This window comes from Notolabrus celidotus, chromosome 22 (assembly GCF_009762535.1).
Source record: "Notolabrus celidotus isolate fNotCel1 chromosome 22, fNotCel1.pri, whole genome shotgun sequence".
Classification (NCBI taxonomy): Eukaryota; Metazoa; Chordata; class Actinopteri; order Labriformes; family Labridae; genus Notolabrus; species Notolabrus celidotus.
In genome coordinates this window covers 12379666-12397875 of record NC_048293.1, presented here as the reverse complement: position 1 = coordinate 12397875, position 18210 = coordinate 12379666, and the positions used below count along the sequence as shown (strand labels likewise).

At 38.7% G+C, this 18210-nt stretch overlaps 3 protein-coding genes across 5 annotated transcripts; 1 reads left to right on the top strand and 2 right to left on the bottom strand.

Moving 5' to 3' along the window:
• The first annotated feature begins 2653 nt into the window (after positions 1–2653).
• On the top strand, positions 2654–5966 carry LOC117806404 (interferon alpha-inducible protein 27-like protein 2A). 3 transcript variants are annotated; one of them, XM_034675337.1, is made up of 8 exons: positions 2654–2759; positions 3273–3316; positions 3683–3808; positions 3904–3939; positions 4057–4089; positions 4257–4280; positions 4362–4529; positions 5164–5966. In XM_034675337.1, the coding sequence occupies exons 3-8, from the start codon at positions 3796–3798 to the stop codon at positions 5310–5312; spliced, it is 423 nt and encodes a 140-aa protein (XP_034531228.1). In that variant the 5' UTR covers positions 2654–2759; positions 3273–3316; positions 3683–3795; the 3' UTR covers positions 5313–5966. The 3 variants fall into 3 exon arrangements, with proteins under 3 accessions (XP_034531228.1, XP_034531229.1, XP_034531227.1); XM_034675338.1 differs by lacking the exon at positions 3273–3316 and having other exon boundaries at positions 3766–3808; XM_034675336.1 differs by lacking the exon at positions 3273–3316.
• Positions 5967–10346: 4380 nt separating this feature from the next.
• LOC117806788 (interferon alpha-inducible protein 27-like protein 2A) lies at positions 10347–11657 on the bottom strand. Its single transcript, XM_034675851.1, has 4 exons — positions 11230–11657; positions 11074–11103; positions 10752–10913; positions 10347–10620 (listed from the first exon to the last, which is right to left on the bottom strand). The coding sequence occupies exons 1-4, from the start codon at positions 11237–11239 to the stop codon at positions 10535–10537; spliced, it is 288 nt and encodes a 95-aa protein (XP_034531742.1). The 5' UTR covers positions 11240–11657; the 3' UTR covers positions 10347–10534.
• Positions 11658–14525: 2868 nt separating this feature from the next.
• On the bottom strand, positions 14526–17400 carry LOC117806361 (interferon alpha-inducible protein 27-like protein 2A). The gene is made up of 4 exons (XM_034675276.1): positions 17084–17400; positions 16909–16938; positions 16632–16793; positions 14526–14983 (listed from the first exon to the last, which is right to left on the bottom strand). Exons 1-4 carry the CDS (start codon positions 17091–17093, stop codon positions 14760–14762), a joined length of 426 nt encoding a protein of 141 aa, XP_034531167.1. The 5' UTR covers positions 17094–17400; the 3' UTR covers positions 14526–14759.
• Positions 17401–18210: the final 810 nt, after the last annotated feature.

The window sequence follows — 18210 nt, the reverse complement described above, 5'->3', positions numbered from 1 at the left end:
TCGCAGTATTTAGCTAGTTACAGCTAGCATCCTTTTAACAGAACCAGACTATTGATAGACAGCCATTTGCCTCGACCGATGTTGTGTTTGTTAAATTGAAGATGACAGTGCTGCCGGTTCCTGACCTTTCCTAAAATTGTTTGTTTACGTATTTAAAATGTAATTTATACAAATTGCACAAGAGGCAACAATTATATGATTATTTTAAACTACTTTGGCCACAGGCCGTCATAATGACCGCCGCGATGAGATCGATACATTTTCACTCTTGGCATATGCCTCTTGGTTGCTTGGCAACTATCATTGTAGTAAACAAAGCAATTTGAAAAGTTTTGGTTTGAAACTGAGAAAAATAAACAACTCTATTTTGGCAATTATGTTAAAGAGAAGCTCAAAGAAAGAGATGACTGCTGAGAAAGCCTGACAGTAGTTCCAGGATTTGACAACGCAGATCGGCGATCTGTCTGAATAAGAAGCGGATAAAAGTGACTTGCCAAGGAAAGTTTCATATAATAATATATACATTTTCATAAATCTATGGTATATCATTAAACAATAAACACATCATTCTCTATATTGGGTATTTATCATAAAAGATTATACAATTTGGAATTCTGGCCCTTCTAGTGTTAAAAGACAAAGTTAAATATTGTACAGCTAGCGAGTAAAATGAATAAGCTGTAGTAAAAATGTAGATTCTTCATCTACAGGTGTTAAGTTACTGACCAGTCATGTATTTCCAGTCTGGGGCCAAATCATTTGCAACCTCTCAGGCCTCTGCTGACTTTTGCAAGTTGCACATGTGTTCTCACTCCACTCAAATATGAGTGATAGAAGCTACAAAGCCCATTACACGCCACCAGCCAGCAGATGGCAGCAAAATGGCTATGTCCCTTTTATTGAGACATGTGGAGCGAGGCATGCAGTGATGCAGTAAAGCCTGGTCCATCGCACCTGAGTGAGTTGTTGAACCTGAGAATAAGTTTGAAGCTCATTCACAGGACTATTAGCAATATGCAGAAAGAAAACTCAGATATGTCATTGACAATAACATTGCTTGAGAGGAGCTCTTTGCAGGAGAAGCTGAGAGTTTAAGAGCTTGGATCTGAAGAAGAAGAAGAAGAAGAAGAAGAAGAAGAAGAAACGTACTTTATTAATCCCCAGGGGCGAAATTAAAGTTTTCCACTTGTGTTATTTTTTGGTCATGTTACATGCACAGTTTGGTATATATACATACAATTTTATGCACAAACATGCACTTAGGGAGAAATTGTCGGAGGATGCTGCCATCAACCAGAGCACCTCAAGTAGGGGTTCGTGCCTTCCTCAAGGGCACCTCAGCAGTGCCCAGGCAAGTGAACCAGCACCTCTCCAGCCACCAGTCCACTTACCAAACTTCGTCCATGCTGGGATTCGAACCAGCGACCCTCCGGTTCGCAAGCCAAACACCTATGGTCTGAGCTACTGCAGCCCCAACATCAAATTTAAACTGCATTCAAATAAAATAAATTATATTTGGTCATTTTCAAGGAGCTGGTTCACTAAGAAGGCTTGGCTAATGACATGGCCTCTTTTAAACATCAGGATCCGACCAGCATAGAATCAGACCGATTTAGAGCACTTCTCAGAAGAAGCTAAAAATCATAAAGGAACAAGGGCCATCAGGTTACATGCTATGTACATTCAGTTAACCAAACACAGATTATTGCCTTTTATTCATTTTAATTTAGTATTCTGTAATATCTGTTGTTACACTTATATGGAATATGTGTAAATACATTTATAATGTATAAAGCAAGGAAAAATCTGCTGCCAGGCCCTATCCAAAGAATATTCTTTGATAGGGAGGGGGCTATAATTTAAGAGGGGAGATACATTTAAAGATTATGAGTGTTCGGACTACAAGACAAAGCTTGGCTGTGGTGTAAACTGTGGAACAGACTCATTATGGAGCAACAGCAATGTCAGAACATAACACAGTTTAAGAATAAGTATAAAGAAATCATTTTCATGAGGTACAGGGAGGAAGAAGGGCGTTGATGAGGGGTTTGCTTTGATTCTATATGTAAATACGAAAATAAATTATGATGATTTGTTTAGTGGGAATTCATGTAGTGGCAAAAAAAAGTGAATAAAGCAGTAGGACTAGATAAGGAGTAAGAACTACTTCCTACACTTTTTTGTAAATTCAGTCATAATACATAGCTCCTCTCACACTGTAGTCACAATAAAACACATTATTGCTGCTCCAGACTCAAGATTGTACAATAAACACAAAGATCACCAAAAAAATCACAACACGGCGACATCCTCTGCACTGAGCATGGAAATGTGGGTTACCAAAATACAAATAAATATTACAGAAAGAAAACTCCTCTTGAGTTAGTCTGGAGCAGCAATAATGTGTTTTACTGTGAAGACAATTTGAGATGGTAATGAGGTTTGGCCTGATTTTGATATGTCTTGGTTATATGTTTTTGGTTTTATGGTTCTGGTTGGTTTTATAATCCACTGTTTCTTAGTTTGACCATTTATTTCACTATTTTTCTCTGTGCAGTCTACAATGACAACAGGCCAGGGGCTATGTGTTATGACTGACTGTTTCATTTATGTATTATTTTCGGCTCATGAGTTTTCATGCTGCTGACATATCACAAGTTGTTTATTACTTCCTGTTATTCAAGTATTCAAAGCTGAACACCCTCTGCAAATTTATCACCTGAGGGGTATACTACGCAGCCAGATTTGCGGTTATCGAGGTAACTTCAGGGTTAACTCTGGATTTTCAGTTCTAAGAAGGTCGTTCCCGTTTTACCAGGGTATATAACCATGATAACTCATGCTAAACTCCTAACCTGCTCCGGAGCAGGTTATGCTCAGGATCAGAGAACAGTTTGTAGTAAACTCCACCCAACTTCTTCCTTCATGTTTCAAACTCAGCTGTGTTGAAGTTAATCTGGATTATGTGTTTAACTTCTTCATATTTTTTCTAATATCAGTGCAGAGTTTGAAATTCATGTGGATGTGCTGATGACAGACTGTCCGTGTCTGTGATTGGTCACATGTTGCCTTCTCTGCCCCGTTCATGTGAGCGCGCTCAGGGTAATTCTGGATTGACTCAACATGTTGATAACCAGCTTCGTGTGACAGATTAGCGTGATCTCCTTTGTCAGGTTCAGTGAAGCTAGAAGAAGATATCTAGGATATGCTGAACTCGCTTCGTAGTATACCCCTCTGGTGAATTACATTGTTTACCCTCATGATTCCCACAGACTTTCTATTCACATCAGCCTCATCACTCCCCACAGCTGCTTATGTGTGTTTCAATAGCAGACTCACTGATATCACAATGCAGAGACTGAGTGGAGAGCAAACACCAGCTCTACCAACACAGCTTTACCCACAAAAAAGCGTCACAGATTTGTTGAATGTTCAGTTAGCATCATACAACACACAGAAGGTCTTATTATGATTACTTAGTTCCTTTTCAAAGAGGATATACTAATAAAATACAGAAAAAAAGTAGCTACTCTAATATGATGGAGCTTTCTAGTTCAACAAAGAAGTGATGCTCTGTTTACAATAACAAACTTAAGTTTCAGTTCATCAGAAGTGAATCTTATCGTTCTGTCACTAGATGTAATCCTAACATTATAACTAAAGAGGGAATGCAAACTTACAGGTTGTTCCTGAAACCCTGCCCATACCTGCAAGTTTAAAATCTCATGCAACACTGTCCTTGAAGCCAGGTTCATCTCTCCTCAGATAGAGAAGACACTCTCTTCCACAGTTGGCATGGCAGGATTTTGTGAGTTTTTTTTCATGTCATTGATAAACACTGGTCATGTCATTTAACTAAAGAAAAATAAATGTATCAGCTTGGTTTTTATGTTTCATCAATAGGTGATTACCTCTACTTTAGTAGACATGTAGACGTTTGTGAGTAACCTACTTTCTTTTTCTTCGACAATTCTGTTCCTTCACATCAATCAGAAAATGCTTTTCCTAACAAATCCATTTGCTAATAGGAGTGTGTTTTTTGTGTTTCATGAACAGGTTACGACATCTTTGGAATACGGGAAACGATTTGTGAGTCGCCCCCCCTTTTTTTTTTACCATCCTGTTGCCTCCATAGACCGTCAGTGTTTGCTTACAAATGAGCAAAGATGATAATATGATGTATAAATTAGCAGTTGTTTTCAGTGTGAGCAGCTCAAATTATTATTTTTTTATTTAACTTTGTGTTTCATTAACAGGTAAGTGTATGGTCGTAGGCACAGGTGAGGACAATTGAACACATCTTTTGGACATGCAACATTATAACCTGTGCTTATACTCATCATAATTAACTGTTCTTACAGGAGGAGCTGTGACTTTTCTCTTCACTCCCGCTTTACTGGTCGCTATAGGATTCACCAGTGCTGGGATAGTAGCCGGCTCCATCGCTGCCAAACTGATGTCTATTTTTGCGATTTTCAACGGAGGAGGAGTGGTAGCAGGAGGTCTGGTTGCATTTTTGCAATCAATAGGTAAACAGATTTTTTTTATTCTATGTTTTTACGTCTCTTTTCAGTACAGATATCCATGTAGATGTCCAGAAAAGGTGCATCAAAAAACAAAAAGCCGATGTAACCAGTGGTGGACAAAGTACACAGCTTCATTAGGCTACTTAAGCCAACATCATCCTGGTCAAACATTACTCCAATACAAGTAAAATTTGTTACAACAAATTATTATATATTGATAATCAGCGTTGAACATGCTGTACTCATATTCAATACTGTCAGTTATATGCATTTTGTTGCTGTGGAAAATATAATTTAGGGCAAAAACAATGTATTTGGCATTGTTTTTGATGTAAGAAAACTCAATGTTTTTTTTAATTGATTAATTGATTATTGACCGTTAACATTTCCAAAAATCGATCACGGAGAATACTTAAAATTGACATCTCTAGTTAAAATGTAAGACCTGCTGTTAAAGTCAGCATTTAGAGGAAGCAACTGAACTGCATTGTTTAGTCCAAAATACTGAAAGTAAGGGTAAAGAATAAAAAGTGTTTTCCTGCAGATACACAGAGCTCAATATAATTTGTGGATTAAACACTGTGTAAAATGGAATAAAAGATCTGAAAATTCTGAACGTAATGTTGTCTCACCACAGGTGCTACTGGTCTGACTGCGACTGCCGCTGGAGCTGTGGGCACTTTTGGAGGAACACTGGGATGGATGCTGTCAAGAATTTGTGAACAATGTGAACAAAACCAAACACAAACTGAAGACTTTTGCCCGAGAGGCGTCATCTGTTTATAGTCAACACATATATTCACACATGAATCTGGAGAGGGTGTGTTCAAAAACAAAAATAAGAGTAAAATTAAACCAACAAAGTAATGAGGTAACAGGGACCAAGGCGATAGAAGAAAATAATCTAATGTACCTGATCTATCATAATCCCAATAGAAAAAATAGTGACTGCTTTTCTTAGACATATTACTTCAAAGATTATAAATCCTTAGAAAATAAATGCATTAAAATGTAAGAACTGCTGCTGAAGTAATGGGACTGCAGTGTTTGCACCTAAATATGGAAACAAGGGTAAAGAATAAATGTCATCTTCCTGTAGATACACTGAGCTCAAAATGAAACGTGTTGATTAAAAGCCTGACCTATAGATGGGGCGGTGTACAGTGGTGGAGAAGATCTTTAAACACTGGATGTGAAATGTCACAATAGGTAGTACTGGTCTACTGATGACGACTGCTGCTGGAGTTGTTGCTACATTCTGTTGTTGTTTTTGTTTGGCTAAAAAACTCATCGGAATGTTTTAAAAATGTAAGGGATGCAAGGGATATGATTGATTGACAAAGTCTGACCAAATCAAAATGACATTTCTGTACTCTGTTTTTATGGTTTTTTCTGTATAATTCTTAAAAAAAATAAAAAATAAGATGCATCTACATTAAATCAAATATTCTGTTTGGTTTTTTGTTCCAAATCTACAGAGACGTACTGTATTCATGTGAAAAAAATCTGCTGTTTTTCTGAATTAACCAGATAATTAACTCTGAATTACAAGAAAATATTTTCTGAATAATTAAAAAAATTAAAATTAACAAGATACCAGGCCTGGCCTTGATAGCACTCTGTGGGGATCCATTAGTTAATGATTATTATTACTGATCATTATTATTATAATTGTCTGATTGTCTCTTGAGTCACCATGTAGCATGCTTGAATGCATGTCAGATGCATCATCATGAAGCATGCCATATTTGTTCAGTTGATCCTGGCGTAATGCTGCAACGTGAAGCAGATCAGAACAAGCCTTATGTCTTTACAACTACAAAGTTCTGAGGTGCCAGCAGCACAAGTACTATCTTTGTTAAATAAAGACAATAGGAAATGAAAAGCCAAGGCTAATATGACTTAGCTAGTGGGATCCTAATGCTGCCCTCAAGATTTTATAACAACTTATCCACTAATTGTTGAGTTGAGCTGGTCATCTTGCAGAGTATGTCAAGCTGCCTCACATGGATTGGCTAATCCAATATGTAAAACTTGCTATGCTTTTACTGACAGGGTCACACGATTTCACTGTTTTTAATACAGCTTTATCTGAGTGAGACTGCACAAGGTGATGACATTAGAGAAAATTTAAAAAGGCAGGCTAATTTTTTGTCCTCCCAGATAGGCATGTTGCAACATTTGTGCAAGGCTACCTGAAGCAACAAGTGTTCAGAGAATAAAATGAACATCTTTGACTTTTTGAAATATAAGTCCTGGCTTCACATTGTTATTTAGATTGCCAAGCAACATCACAGGTTTCTACAGATATGCAATTGATTAAAAAAAAGTTACATAATTGTTTTTGAAGCTATCAGGCTCCTTTAACAAACATTCATTTTACACTGCAGGGCCTGCTACAGTTGCTGGTCTCCAACTGCCCCAATCAATTAGTTTGCCCGTGTTTTTTTTTTTTATATAGGCAAGTAAGCTCAGATCAAACACATTATTTGTGTCACAAACAATTTAAAAGAAAATAGAAATATTTACTGTTTTTATCCATGGAGTTGGGGGGCTGTAAAAAAGAGAAATGTAAATTATTTTTCTGGTCTAGAAAAAGCATTTTCATTAAAGGCACTAGTGATTCTTCCTGTAATGAGTTGTATTATGAGATGTCCTTTGATTGGGTTAATTTGCCTTCAATCACTATGAAGCAGCAGAGTCATTTTCAAGGCTGCTCCCCGAAGTGAACTACTGAGGTAAATCTAAAACTTACTGAACCAAATTCAGACTTCCCTTTGAAAGCTACACTTCAAAAAGCCCTGTGATGGGTGCGTAACTGATAATGAAAAGCCTCACTCATACTGACACCTCTCCATGACCTACATTTAGAAGACTAGTTGTGTCTTTATAATATACAGAATGTTTGTGCATGTGTTCAGGTCGTATTTTCTGTGTAACATGCGCTGTCAGTTTTCTGCATTTACCTGGAAGTGGTGATATTTATAACTCTGCTGGTAGTTTTGCAGAGAGGTGGAAGTTAGCAAGTAGAGGGAGTTTATTTGTCTTTGAATAACTTCTCCTTTCACACACTGACATTAATAGACTACTACAGGGGTGTCCAAAGTACAGCCCGGGGGCCAATTGCAGCCCAAGGTCCATTTATTTATGGTCCCAAGCTTCGCTCTTAAAGTGTGTTATTTATAGCCTTAATTAATAGCATTAGAAATTAATCACATTCTGAATCATTTGTACATTTGCAGTTTCTTTCAAGCGCACACACAAAACTAAAGTCAATCCAGAAACGTCTCAAAAAGCTTCACATGGATTACTTATATAAAGCCAAAGCTCTGGGAATTCTGCAAGATGGCAATAAAGAAGAAACACAAGAACTCTTAAAGTTGACTTCAAATTAATGATTTTATCATGATGTCAAAATGTTCTTGATGAACACTAAAAGTTCAGAAGACACAAAAAAAGGGCACGACAAAATCAAAATTATGAAACTGTGCAGAAAAGGCAAAATTTGGTGCATACAAATTGTTCAGAATGCAGGAAGATAATTATTTAGTTCTTAAAATGTTGTCTGCTGGTCAGACAAATCTTAAAAACAACATGAAAAAGAAGTGTGATGAAATCAAGATAGTGATCCAGCCATAGAAAAATAATGATACAATATTTTTCCCATATTGCCAGACCCTAAAGAAAAACATTTTCCTCCAGAAGAAGATAAAGTTTGCTAATGTTTACGTGGCTTGTGGAGAACTGAGGACTACCTAGTTACTGATTTATTGAGAACAAATGTAAAATAATTGTTATTTAATAGAGATTTCATCTATAACTTTTATGATTCCTAAGTCTCAGTAGGAGCCACTGGCTCTAAGGTATTCTGACAACATCAAATGTGGCCCTCTTTGAAAAAAGTTTGGACACCACTGGACTACTGGGACACAAGGTCATCAATCCTGGCATGGGCTGTGACGTTTTTGGTGAGTCTGGTCACCTTTAGGAAGCTAACTAACTAATAAATCAAAATTTATTTACCATGTTTAAATTATGGTTAATAATTTCATGTAACTACTAACAAATCAGTACATTACCCCGTCACTCTGCGGCCTGCAAAAAGTTGTCTTGAGCAAAAAAAAGTAGCATTAAAAATAAGATCTGTGTTCATTTGCTTCTACAACAAATGCACGCGTTGGCAAGCGAAGCATTTTTACGACAGTGGGTGGTGGTGCTCATGGGAAATGTAGTCCTACAACACATGAAAACTCCAAACTAAGAATATCATTTAAAAGTAATCTCCGTGATCGATCTTTGCAAATGTTAACGATCAATTATCATTTAATCATTAAAAAACGTAAGCGTTTTCCATGTCAAAAACAATGCCAGATTAGAGCTGTAGTCGGGCCTTAAAAGTTAGACCCGACCCGACCCGACCCGAGCCCGACAGAATTCAGCCCGAACCCGTCCGAACCCGAATGACCTAGATTTTTTTAAAGCCCGAACCCGTTTACAGCCCGACTGCTCCTTTTGCGAGTTTTGGGTAGGATGGTCTGTTGATCTTCCACGAGCCAAGAACATCAGTTTCATCTTCCATGACAGTCGTTTTAATGTAGCGAGATACCTCGTCATCTTCCCAGTCAGCTCGCTGTACATTTCCCAGTCCTCAAAAGTCGCTCTTTTTGCCGGAGGATGAGCGCGCTCTTCTCTGGAGAGCTCTGGGTCTCAAGTCTCCACATCTCGTCCTCCACCTGCAGCACCGTGCACAGCTTGCAGGTGAGTGCGGGCATGAGCGTGTACGGCCTCCCTGTCTGAGTGTGATAACATTCTCAGCTGGTTACATTTTGGCCAGAGGAATGATGCGATCTTATAGAGGTCTTGTATTATCACTTTACGCGCGAGCCAGTGCTCATGCCGTTGACGCACGACTGCTTGCTGAGGGGAGTCCAGATTCACCTAACCGCTCATTTACCATGCAAGCCCGAGCCCGACCCCGACCCGAGACCGTTTAAAATGATAGAAAGTCGGGTCGGGTTCGGGTTCGGACAAATATCTTCAGCTCTATGCCAGATGCGTTTTTTTCCCCCAAATCCAATTTCCTTTAGTGACACAATGTATATAAATGACGGTATTGAATAACTACGGATCATATTGAGGTGTAGAAAATGTTAAACATGCTGAATGTCATTTTCTGGAGCAGGCTTATAAAAGTCTCAGCGGACTACAACATGTGGATATACTGCAACTAGAGAACTGAACAGAAACATATTTCAGACTCAAAGAGTCAAGTTATCTGCCTACTCGTTAAAAATAAGCACGTGCACGTGGTCAGGTGTCAGCAGGGGGCGCAACCGGGTGATAAAAAAGCGCTCGTGGACGTGGAGACCTGGCGCACAGCCGCATCCCCCAACTGAGCATCTCGGCTGTGCGCAACACCTGTAGGCAGCTGATTCACATGGAAACATGCTTTAGTTGAAAACACCTCCTTGATAGCTTAATGAAATATGAGACCACGTGATGTTTGTTAGACTGGATAGAAAACAAAAAAACAAAAACAAGTGTTGGAGTAAGTTAATAATCAATTAATCGGTTAATTGTTAACGTCCCTATTATTATACAACAATGGACCCATTTACTATATGTCAGGTAAAAGCGTTGCATATATTTACATACCGTATGCAGTTCTTTTGACCCTTTAAGCTTTAATTTATCAGCTAATTGTCAAAGCTCACAACCGACAGTGAGAGTCCCAAAAACATACTTTCAGATGAACTCATCCATTCACTCTCAGTCCTTTCAATTGGACACCACGAGAAAAGAAAATATCTTCAGCCTGTATCTTTCTTTACCAACCATTTATTGCATCACACATTTTCTGATTTCTCATTTTCCTGTTGAAACAGGACACAGAACACAGAAGTGTTTTCAAATAAGTTTTGTTTGTTGTGCTGATAACATTTGTAATTTCCTCCTTCATTTGATTTAAGTAAACACAATCGTAACTTCATCTCGTTCCTTCATGGTTTTCAGAAGATGATTGCAGCCAGCCCTGCAAGTGTTCCTCCAGCACTGGCCACCGCTGCTGTAGCGGCTCCTGACAAACCAGCAGCACCTGCAGCAAGATACACATGAGGGTCGTGTCATTTGAACATCACACACCAGTGGAGTTGTTATGATCATCTAATCGTCTTAGGTTTAGACCATTAGATTAGGATATATTTTGAATCAAACTACTGCTTTCACCTGCTGCCTGCAAACCAGCCACCAGTCCTCCTGCTGCCACCCCTCCTCCGTTAGCAACAGCAGCAGTTGCCATCATTTGGGAAGCGATGGTCCCTGCAGCTATCCCAGCTGAGGTAAAACCTACGAGTCCCAGAACCACGGGAGCTGCAACCACAGCCCCAGCTACACATGGACAAGAACACAGGAGAGGAAACTGTTAGCCTTTGATGTAATCAGCTAACTCGTTAGCTCACTTTGAAAAAGTCCATGCACAGTGTATATTGTTTAAGTGGATTTTCTCTGCAATAAAAACGAATTGAATGGTAAACAAAGATGATCCTACCTCCTCCTCCTATCACCGCAGCAATGGTCACTGAAAGACGATATGAAAAACAAGATCAATGTTTACCAAATATATTGTCAGCCTTTCATCATCATAACAAAAAACTATACTTTCAAATAAATCTAAAAGTATTATTTAAAGGAACATTGTACTCACAGAGTCCCATGTCGTGTAGCTAGACAGTATTGTGTCGTGCCTTGAAATGAAAACGAGGGGTGGTGCCTCTCGCTTTTATAGACGGATAAGATAAGGTATAATTTCAGCAGAAACGAAACTTACTTTGAGCAAAGAGGGCGTCACATGGTCATCACGTCAATCAAACCACATTAACCCAAGTTATAAACATTTCTGAAGAGGTGAGTCACGACTATTATGGGAGAGCATAAACAAAACACAGAAACAGGGAGTGTCTGCAGATCACATCTGGCTGTTTCTCAAATCTAATTCTACATAACTAAAGAAAAGTAGACAGGACTTTTGCAAACCAATAACTAATATTGTACGATTTGTAAGTATGTTATTGTTTAACTGGTAAATTAAGATACTGCTGATAAATGTGCTCTTTTACTGACGTTGTCTGCGGAAGTTGCACTAGTGCGCATGTGCAGAAATAAAGTTCCGTCTCCGCGCTCTGTTGATGATGAGTGTGCGTTATTCGGGTTATTCCCCAGTGAAATGTGTAGGTTCCTTTTATTTGGTATTCAAGTCCTTTAAGATGGCAGCGCCAACAGTTATGATACACCAATCAATAAATATATCCATAAATGTCCTGGGTGAGTTATGTCAAAACGTCTTCTTTTCAGCCGAGCATTTATTATTTACCAATAAGATCCTAAATAGTTCACACTAAACCCGAAGAAAGCAGTGTTGTCATGTATTTATGGAGGAGTCCATTTAACTTTGTATGTGTTCTTCTTGGGCCCAGCTTTCTTCCAAGTTTCATGGAAACCAGGCTAGTAGTTGAAAATGGAGATTCTGATGAGAGAAAGTCTTCAATAAAAAAAATTGGAATGCATTCTATAGTTCAGTTATAAAGACACAACCAGGCCTGATCAGTGGAACTTTCTACCCATGTGAGGTACTGTAATCTGCAATCAGCAGGAGCGCATGGTTTATAAAAGATAAAGGAGGAAATTAACTTAGCAAATACCAGTCCTGTAAGTTACGTCAGCTCGCAAGTTTCTTCAACAAATTATGTTTTACTCCTGGATTATATCAGAGATTTTAACCACAAATATAGAAAACCTGGGGAATCTTTACAGGAGAGAGAAGCATGCTTTTGTCACCTCTGAAAAACTCAATTTGACTTAAAAAAACAAACAAAACAGCAATGATTTATATACCAAAAACTGAGAGTTACATAAAGCCTTGTATAACTTATTTTTGGAACCATGAATGGATGTAAAAAAGCAGCTGGGTGAGAACTCAGGATTTTTCTGACTAAAACTCTTGTGGTTTGTTTTATGGATGTTGAGTTTGAAGCATTAAATTAAAGCCTCGTTCAAAAGTGCGTAAGCACAACAAATATGCAAACACTGTTTATTAGACAATTGATAATAATTACAGTGCTCTCTGACAATCCAGAGCTGAATGAGTCACACAGGTTCATACCTTAGTCTTTTCAGGTGAGTCTTGAACTCATTTCATGAGAAAGGAAACTACATTAAAATCTGAACTGAAGAGAGCATCACAAGGTCCCTTTTTCCAGATGTGACCTGGTTAAGTCCAGTAAACAACATGTCTGAGATGGTAAATGATTAGCTTTGGAATACTTTTAAAAGAGTTTGAACAGTTTGATTCTGAGCACTCCTTCAACCTGCACTTAGGAATTCAAACATAATCCGCTTAAACTATGTCTTGGTTGTGACAGTGTTGGTTTTACTGACATTAAAGTAAGAACTATAATACAACATTTGGTATCACACAACAGGTCATTATAAAGCCACGTTATTTCAACACGATGAATGTGCAGCTAGTCTGAGGATTAATTGTGTTCATTATTTATGTTCAACTACACCAACCACTTGCACACAAAGCTTTAACGTCCTTACAATATGCAGTCTTCACACAAGATTTCAGTATTTTGTGGCAAGATACACTTTCTTCAAATCTCTATTTTTATTCATTCAGATTCATATATATTCATTTACCTACCTAAGGCCAATTCAGTGTAAGCAGTCAACCGGACCATACACATAATAATCTTCACAGACCAATAGTAAACAGCAACCAGGAGCTTGTTGGAGGCAATAAAGAAATCAGTGCATAGACAGAGATGCAAAGTAGCATGCTGGCGCCCCTGTGTGGTCCCATGAAAAATGACACACACAATAAGTAAATAAGTCAGTTAGAAAGTAAGCAGGGAAGTGCCTAAGTGAGTAAGCAGGTAAGTAAGTAAATGAGTAAGTAAGTGAGTGAGTGAGTGAGTGAGTGAGTGAGTGAGTGAGTGAGTGAGTGAGTGAGTGAGTGAGTATGTAAGTAAGGAGGTCAGTTAGAAAGTTAGCAAGTAAGTGAATAAGCAGTTAAGTAAGCAAGTGAGTAAGTAAGCAATTGAGTAAGTGTGGGTGAGTAAGTAAGTTTAAAAGGAAGCAAGTGATTAAGCAAGTAAGTAAGTAAGTAATTAAGCAAGTAAGTGAGTTAATATGTAAGTGACTAAGCAAGTAAGCAATTGAATATGTATAGGCAAGTAAGCAATTAAGTGAGTAAATAAGTATAAAAGCAATTAAGAAGGTAAGTTAGTGAGTAAGTGATACAATAAGTAATGCCCCCACAGGATGTTTTTCTAAATTGCCTTGATTGTTTTTTGTGTTGTTCGCAAAAGAAAGCCTAATGCAGTCATGGTCACGCAGATAAACACATTTCAAAATGCAGCGATTCTCACCTTTAGAAAAATATACAATTACATATACAAAATGGAATAGCATATTTTTTTCTACATCACCTGAGCCAGAGGTGTAATTTATCTTCCAGCTGTTTCAGTCTATTTCTTTATAGATACAGAGGAAAGGGAAAAATAGTGTGCTTGATTGTAGATCATCATTAATACATGTTAGTAAAATACAGCCTTTACGTGTTAATCACTCTAAACATGTCTTTTAATGTATTACAGCCATGTAGTTTGTATTATGCATAATGTATGGCTGCTCTTTATCAGAAACTGTAACTATGCTGCCGCCTGTCATACCTGTACACTTCTGAAAAATATTTTTTTGATCTCCGTGAGTTTTTCTTCTGGTTTGATAAAGGTGGAAAAACAGGCCGTTTGACATACTTGTGAGGCTGTTTTTTGGGGGTTAAGCTTTCAAAAGAATCTGTTTACATTAAAACTAACGCCAAAGATATTGTCCTTGGGGGTTGAGAACCACAACAGTAATGAGCTTCATAATAGGTATGGCTGCAGTGCCACTTACAAAGCATGTATTCGCCAAAAAACAAGAGACATGAACACAGTGAAATGTCAACAACTACTGGATTTTTATTTAGATTATTATGGTCATCACATCAAAGATAAAGCCTGTAGAAAATGTAGGCCTAACTTATCCTCTATAACACTATGAGGATCACGCGTTAACCTTTTCATGGTCTGGTTAAAACAGTCCTAGTACAATTTATGTATATAATTATAATTATATACATAAATTGTATCAGAAGGAAATTAAAAGCTGAGCTTCTTTCTCCAAATACACTCACATTGGCAAACTTGAAGGTTCGAGGGCCACACAGTTTCCCACATCCTTATTATCATCACCATCATCATCACCATCATCATCATCTTTCTCATCAACTTTCTCATCATCTTTTTTATCATCTTTATTAGTGACATTGCCTGCTATGAAGTTAGTGAACCAGCCCACAGCTCCTCCAACGCTGGCCACGACTGCTGTGGCAGATCCTGACAAGCCGACTACTCCTACAGAGAGATCACAGAAGATTTTCAGTTAGCCAAAGGGCAAAAGCATACTGTTGAACTTTCCTCATCACAGTGTATTACACTGTAAACCAGTGGTGTCCAAACTTTTTTCAAAGAGGGCCACATTTGATGTTGTCAGAATACCTTAGAGCCAGTGGCTCCTACCGAGACTTAGGAATCATAAACGTTATAGATGAAATCTCTATTAAATAACAATTATTTTACATTTGTTCTCAATAAAACAGTAACTAGGTAGTCCTCAGTTCTCCACAAGCCACGTATACATTAGCAAACTTTATCTTCTTCTGGAGGAAAATGGTCGGACAATGTGGGAAAAATATTTGATCATTATTTTTCTATGGCAGGATCACTATCTGGATTTCATCACACTTCTTTTTCATGTTGTTTTTAAGACTTGTCTGACCAGCAGACAACATTTTAAGAACTAAATAATTATTTTCCTGCAATCTGAACAATTTTTATGCACCAAATTTTGCCTTTTCTGCACAATTTCATAATTTTGAATTTGTCTTCTTTTGTTTCTTCTGAACTTTTAGTGTTCATCAGGAACATTTTCACATCATGATAAAATCATTAATTTGAAGTCAACTTTAACAGTACTTGTGTTTCTTCTTTATTGCCATCTTGCAGAATTCCCAGAGCTTTGGCTTTATACAAGTAATCCATGTGAAGCTTTTTGAGACGTTTCTGGATTGACTTTAGTTTTGTGTGTGCGCTTGAACGAAACTGCAAATGTACAAATGATTCAGAATGTGATTAATTTATAATGCTATTAATTAATGCTATAAATAACACACTTTAAAGGTGACATATCATGCAAAATTGAATTTTGAATGGTTCTCTACCTGAAATATGTGTCCCTGGCATGTCTACTGATCCCCCGAGAATGAAAAAAATCCATTCTGCCCCTGTTTTGATTTCTACACCTTTCTGTAAATGTGTGTGAAATGAGCCGTTTCAGACTTCCGTGTTTTTGTTAGGTAACAACGATATCCGGTCTGTCACGGAGTCAGAGCTCGGAGCTTGTTCAGCCCATAGACTGTATAAAATAATACTGAATCCCTCCTCCGTTTTTCATTCCCTGCACACATGTGTGCTAACAAGGAGCTTAGGAGGGAGGCATGCTAGTTGTAGGCTGTCTTAATAAACACAAAGGTCGGTTTTACTCCCCACGTCTGCAGATTTGAAGATCTAGTGGATGATTTTTATTTATCATGGATAAGTGCTAGCGCTAGTTAGCATAGCCACATAGCTACATGTTCGTCGCTGTGTACCAAGACACACGTCGACATACTGATAAATAAAACAACAAGAAACACTAAATCTATGACCAATCTTTCAGAAAGGTTCTGCTGCAGGCGCCTCTCCGTCAGAATCAGAGCATAAACTTTAAAGACATGTTTTGGGGACCTCTTAGACCAATATATATTGATGAAAAAAGCGTGATATGTCACCTTTAAGATGGAAGCTTGGGGCCATAAATAAATGGACCTTGGGCCGCAATTGGCCCCCGGGCCGTGCTTTGGACACCCCTGCTGTAAACAGTCAGTCTACTGCAAGACTTGAGTAAAATACATCACTATCTATCTGCATAATCTTGTCATTTTTTGTGATAGTATGAAGTTACCTGCTGACTGCAAAACAGCCACCATGCTTCCTGCTGCCACTCCCCCTCCGTTAGCAATCGCAGCAGCTGACATCATTTGAGCAGCGATGGAGCCTGCAGCGATGCCAGCTGAAGTGAAACCTACTACCCCGAGAGCTACTGGAGCCAGGACCACAGCACCCACTGCTCAGACCAAAAACCAGCAGAGGAAATGTTTGATTGGCAGAGGGTTAAGGTGTAAATGGATCTTCAACATTGATGTTTTGATTAAATAAAAAAAAAGCTCTCCAATACTGACCTGCTCCTGTTCCAATGGCGAGAATTTTTCCTAAACCGAAACCGAAAACAACATTAAAAGTTGGTTTTGTTTGAAGAGAGGCGTTTTGTTGTTAAACACGTCCGTGAAATGTATGATTGACCATTTATTAACAGTTAACATTATCTGCATAGTCAGAAGAATTATTGATACCAACCAATGCTCATGTTTTCTCCTCCTTTCTCTGTTGAACTCTATGGCTGAACGTTGAGAGGCGCCTGTTCCTTCAGAAGTGAAACTGAAGTCTCAGTCTATTCCTATTTTATAGTATGACGGTGTTGTATCGAGTTCTGTTTCCTCGTCGAGATCTATGGTCGAGATATGTTTCCCCCGTTTCCCCTAGTCCCGCCCCCGTCCGAAATGGCCCGAAGGGCGAAGGAAGCGCGCGTTCACTCAAAGCTCGCCCCTGAGCTGTTGTGCCCGTACCACAGAGGCACCGTGGAGAGATCTAACGCAGAAGTATAAATCAGCCTTTAAGGCTGATTTATACTTCTGCGTCGAATCGACGGCGTAACCTACGCCGTAGGTCCGCGTAGCTCCCGTACCTACGCAGAGGCCTACGCACGTAGCTGACGTGCACCTCCTCCAAAATGTAACTACGCGTAGAGCCGACGCGGACCGCAAGCTCTGTGATTGGTCCGCTCGACGGCTTTGTCTTTCCCGCATTCACAGCACTTCCGGGGTCCCGGACATCGGCCACACATCGGCCGTGTATTTCATCTCCTCCTCTCTATTCTTCATGTAATCATGTCTGTATGATAAACAGCAACATGTATCAGCTGTAGATTAACATAACACGCTCTGAATCGATGTGGAAAAGTAAACAGAGATCGTAGCGGGACCGGAAGCAGGCGACCGGCTATCAGAGAGACCGCACTGCCCTCAGGCGTTTCGGCGGAGAATTGCTGCGCGACACAGACACACCGACGCAGAAGTATGAGGGGCTCATGTCCGCGTTCAGCCCCTGCTGCGTAGGGCGACGCAGAAGTATAAATCAGCCAAGGTTCAAAACTGACTTTTTTAGCGAGTTTCATTTGAAGATGTTGTATTGTAGAAGTGAAATCCAAATTTCATGACTGTCTAGTTATATTTTTAAACTGGGACACCAGCACTTATGTTTGTGTTTCTATGTATTTATTAACACAACCAACTACTGTTATTTATATCAATAAAAATGTTGTATTTGTGAAAGACTTTTCATTTTGTCCCAGTTTAAAAATATAACTAGACAGTCATGAAATTTGGATTTCACTTCTACAATACAACATCCTACTTCCTTCGCCC

Excerpts from the sequence above, each read along its gene's own strand:
- LOC117806404 (XM_034675338.1), top strand. Across the intron at positions 3,940-4,056 it reads TAGTAGACATGTAGACGTTT|GTTACGACATCTTTGGAATA; the intron begins GTGAGTAACCTA and ends TTTCATGAACAG. Across the intron at positions 4,090-4,256 it reads TGGAATACGGGAAACGATTT|GTAAGTGTATGGTCGTAGGC; the intron begins GTGAGTCGCCCC and ends TTTCATTAACAG.
- LOC117806788 (XM_034675851.1), bottom strand. Across the intron at positions 10,914-11,073 it reads TGCGGTGATAGGAGGAGGAG|CTGGGGCTGTGGTTGCAGCT; the intron begins GTAGGATCATCT and ends GTCCATGTGTAG. Across the intron at positions 10,621-10,751 it reads GGCTGGTTTGCAGGCAGCAG|GTGCTGCTGGTTTGTCAGGA; the intron begins GTGAAAGCAGTA and ends ATCTTGCTGCAG.
- LOC117806361 (XM_034675276.1), bottom strand. Across the intron at positions 16,794-16,908 it reads CGCCATTGGAACAGGAGCAG|TGGGTGCTGTGGTCCTGGCT; the intron begins GTCAGTATTGGA and ends TGGTCTGAGCAG. Across the intron at positions 14,984-16,631 it reads GGCTGTTTTGCAGTCAGCAG|GAGTAGTCGGCTTGTCAGGA; the intron begins GTAACTTCATAC and ends ATCTCTCTGTAG.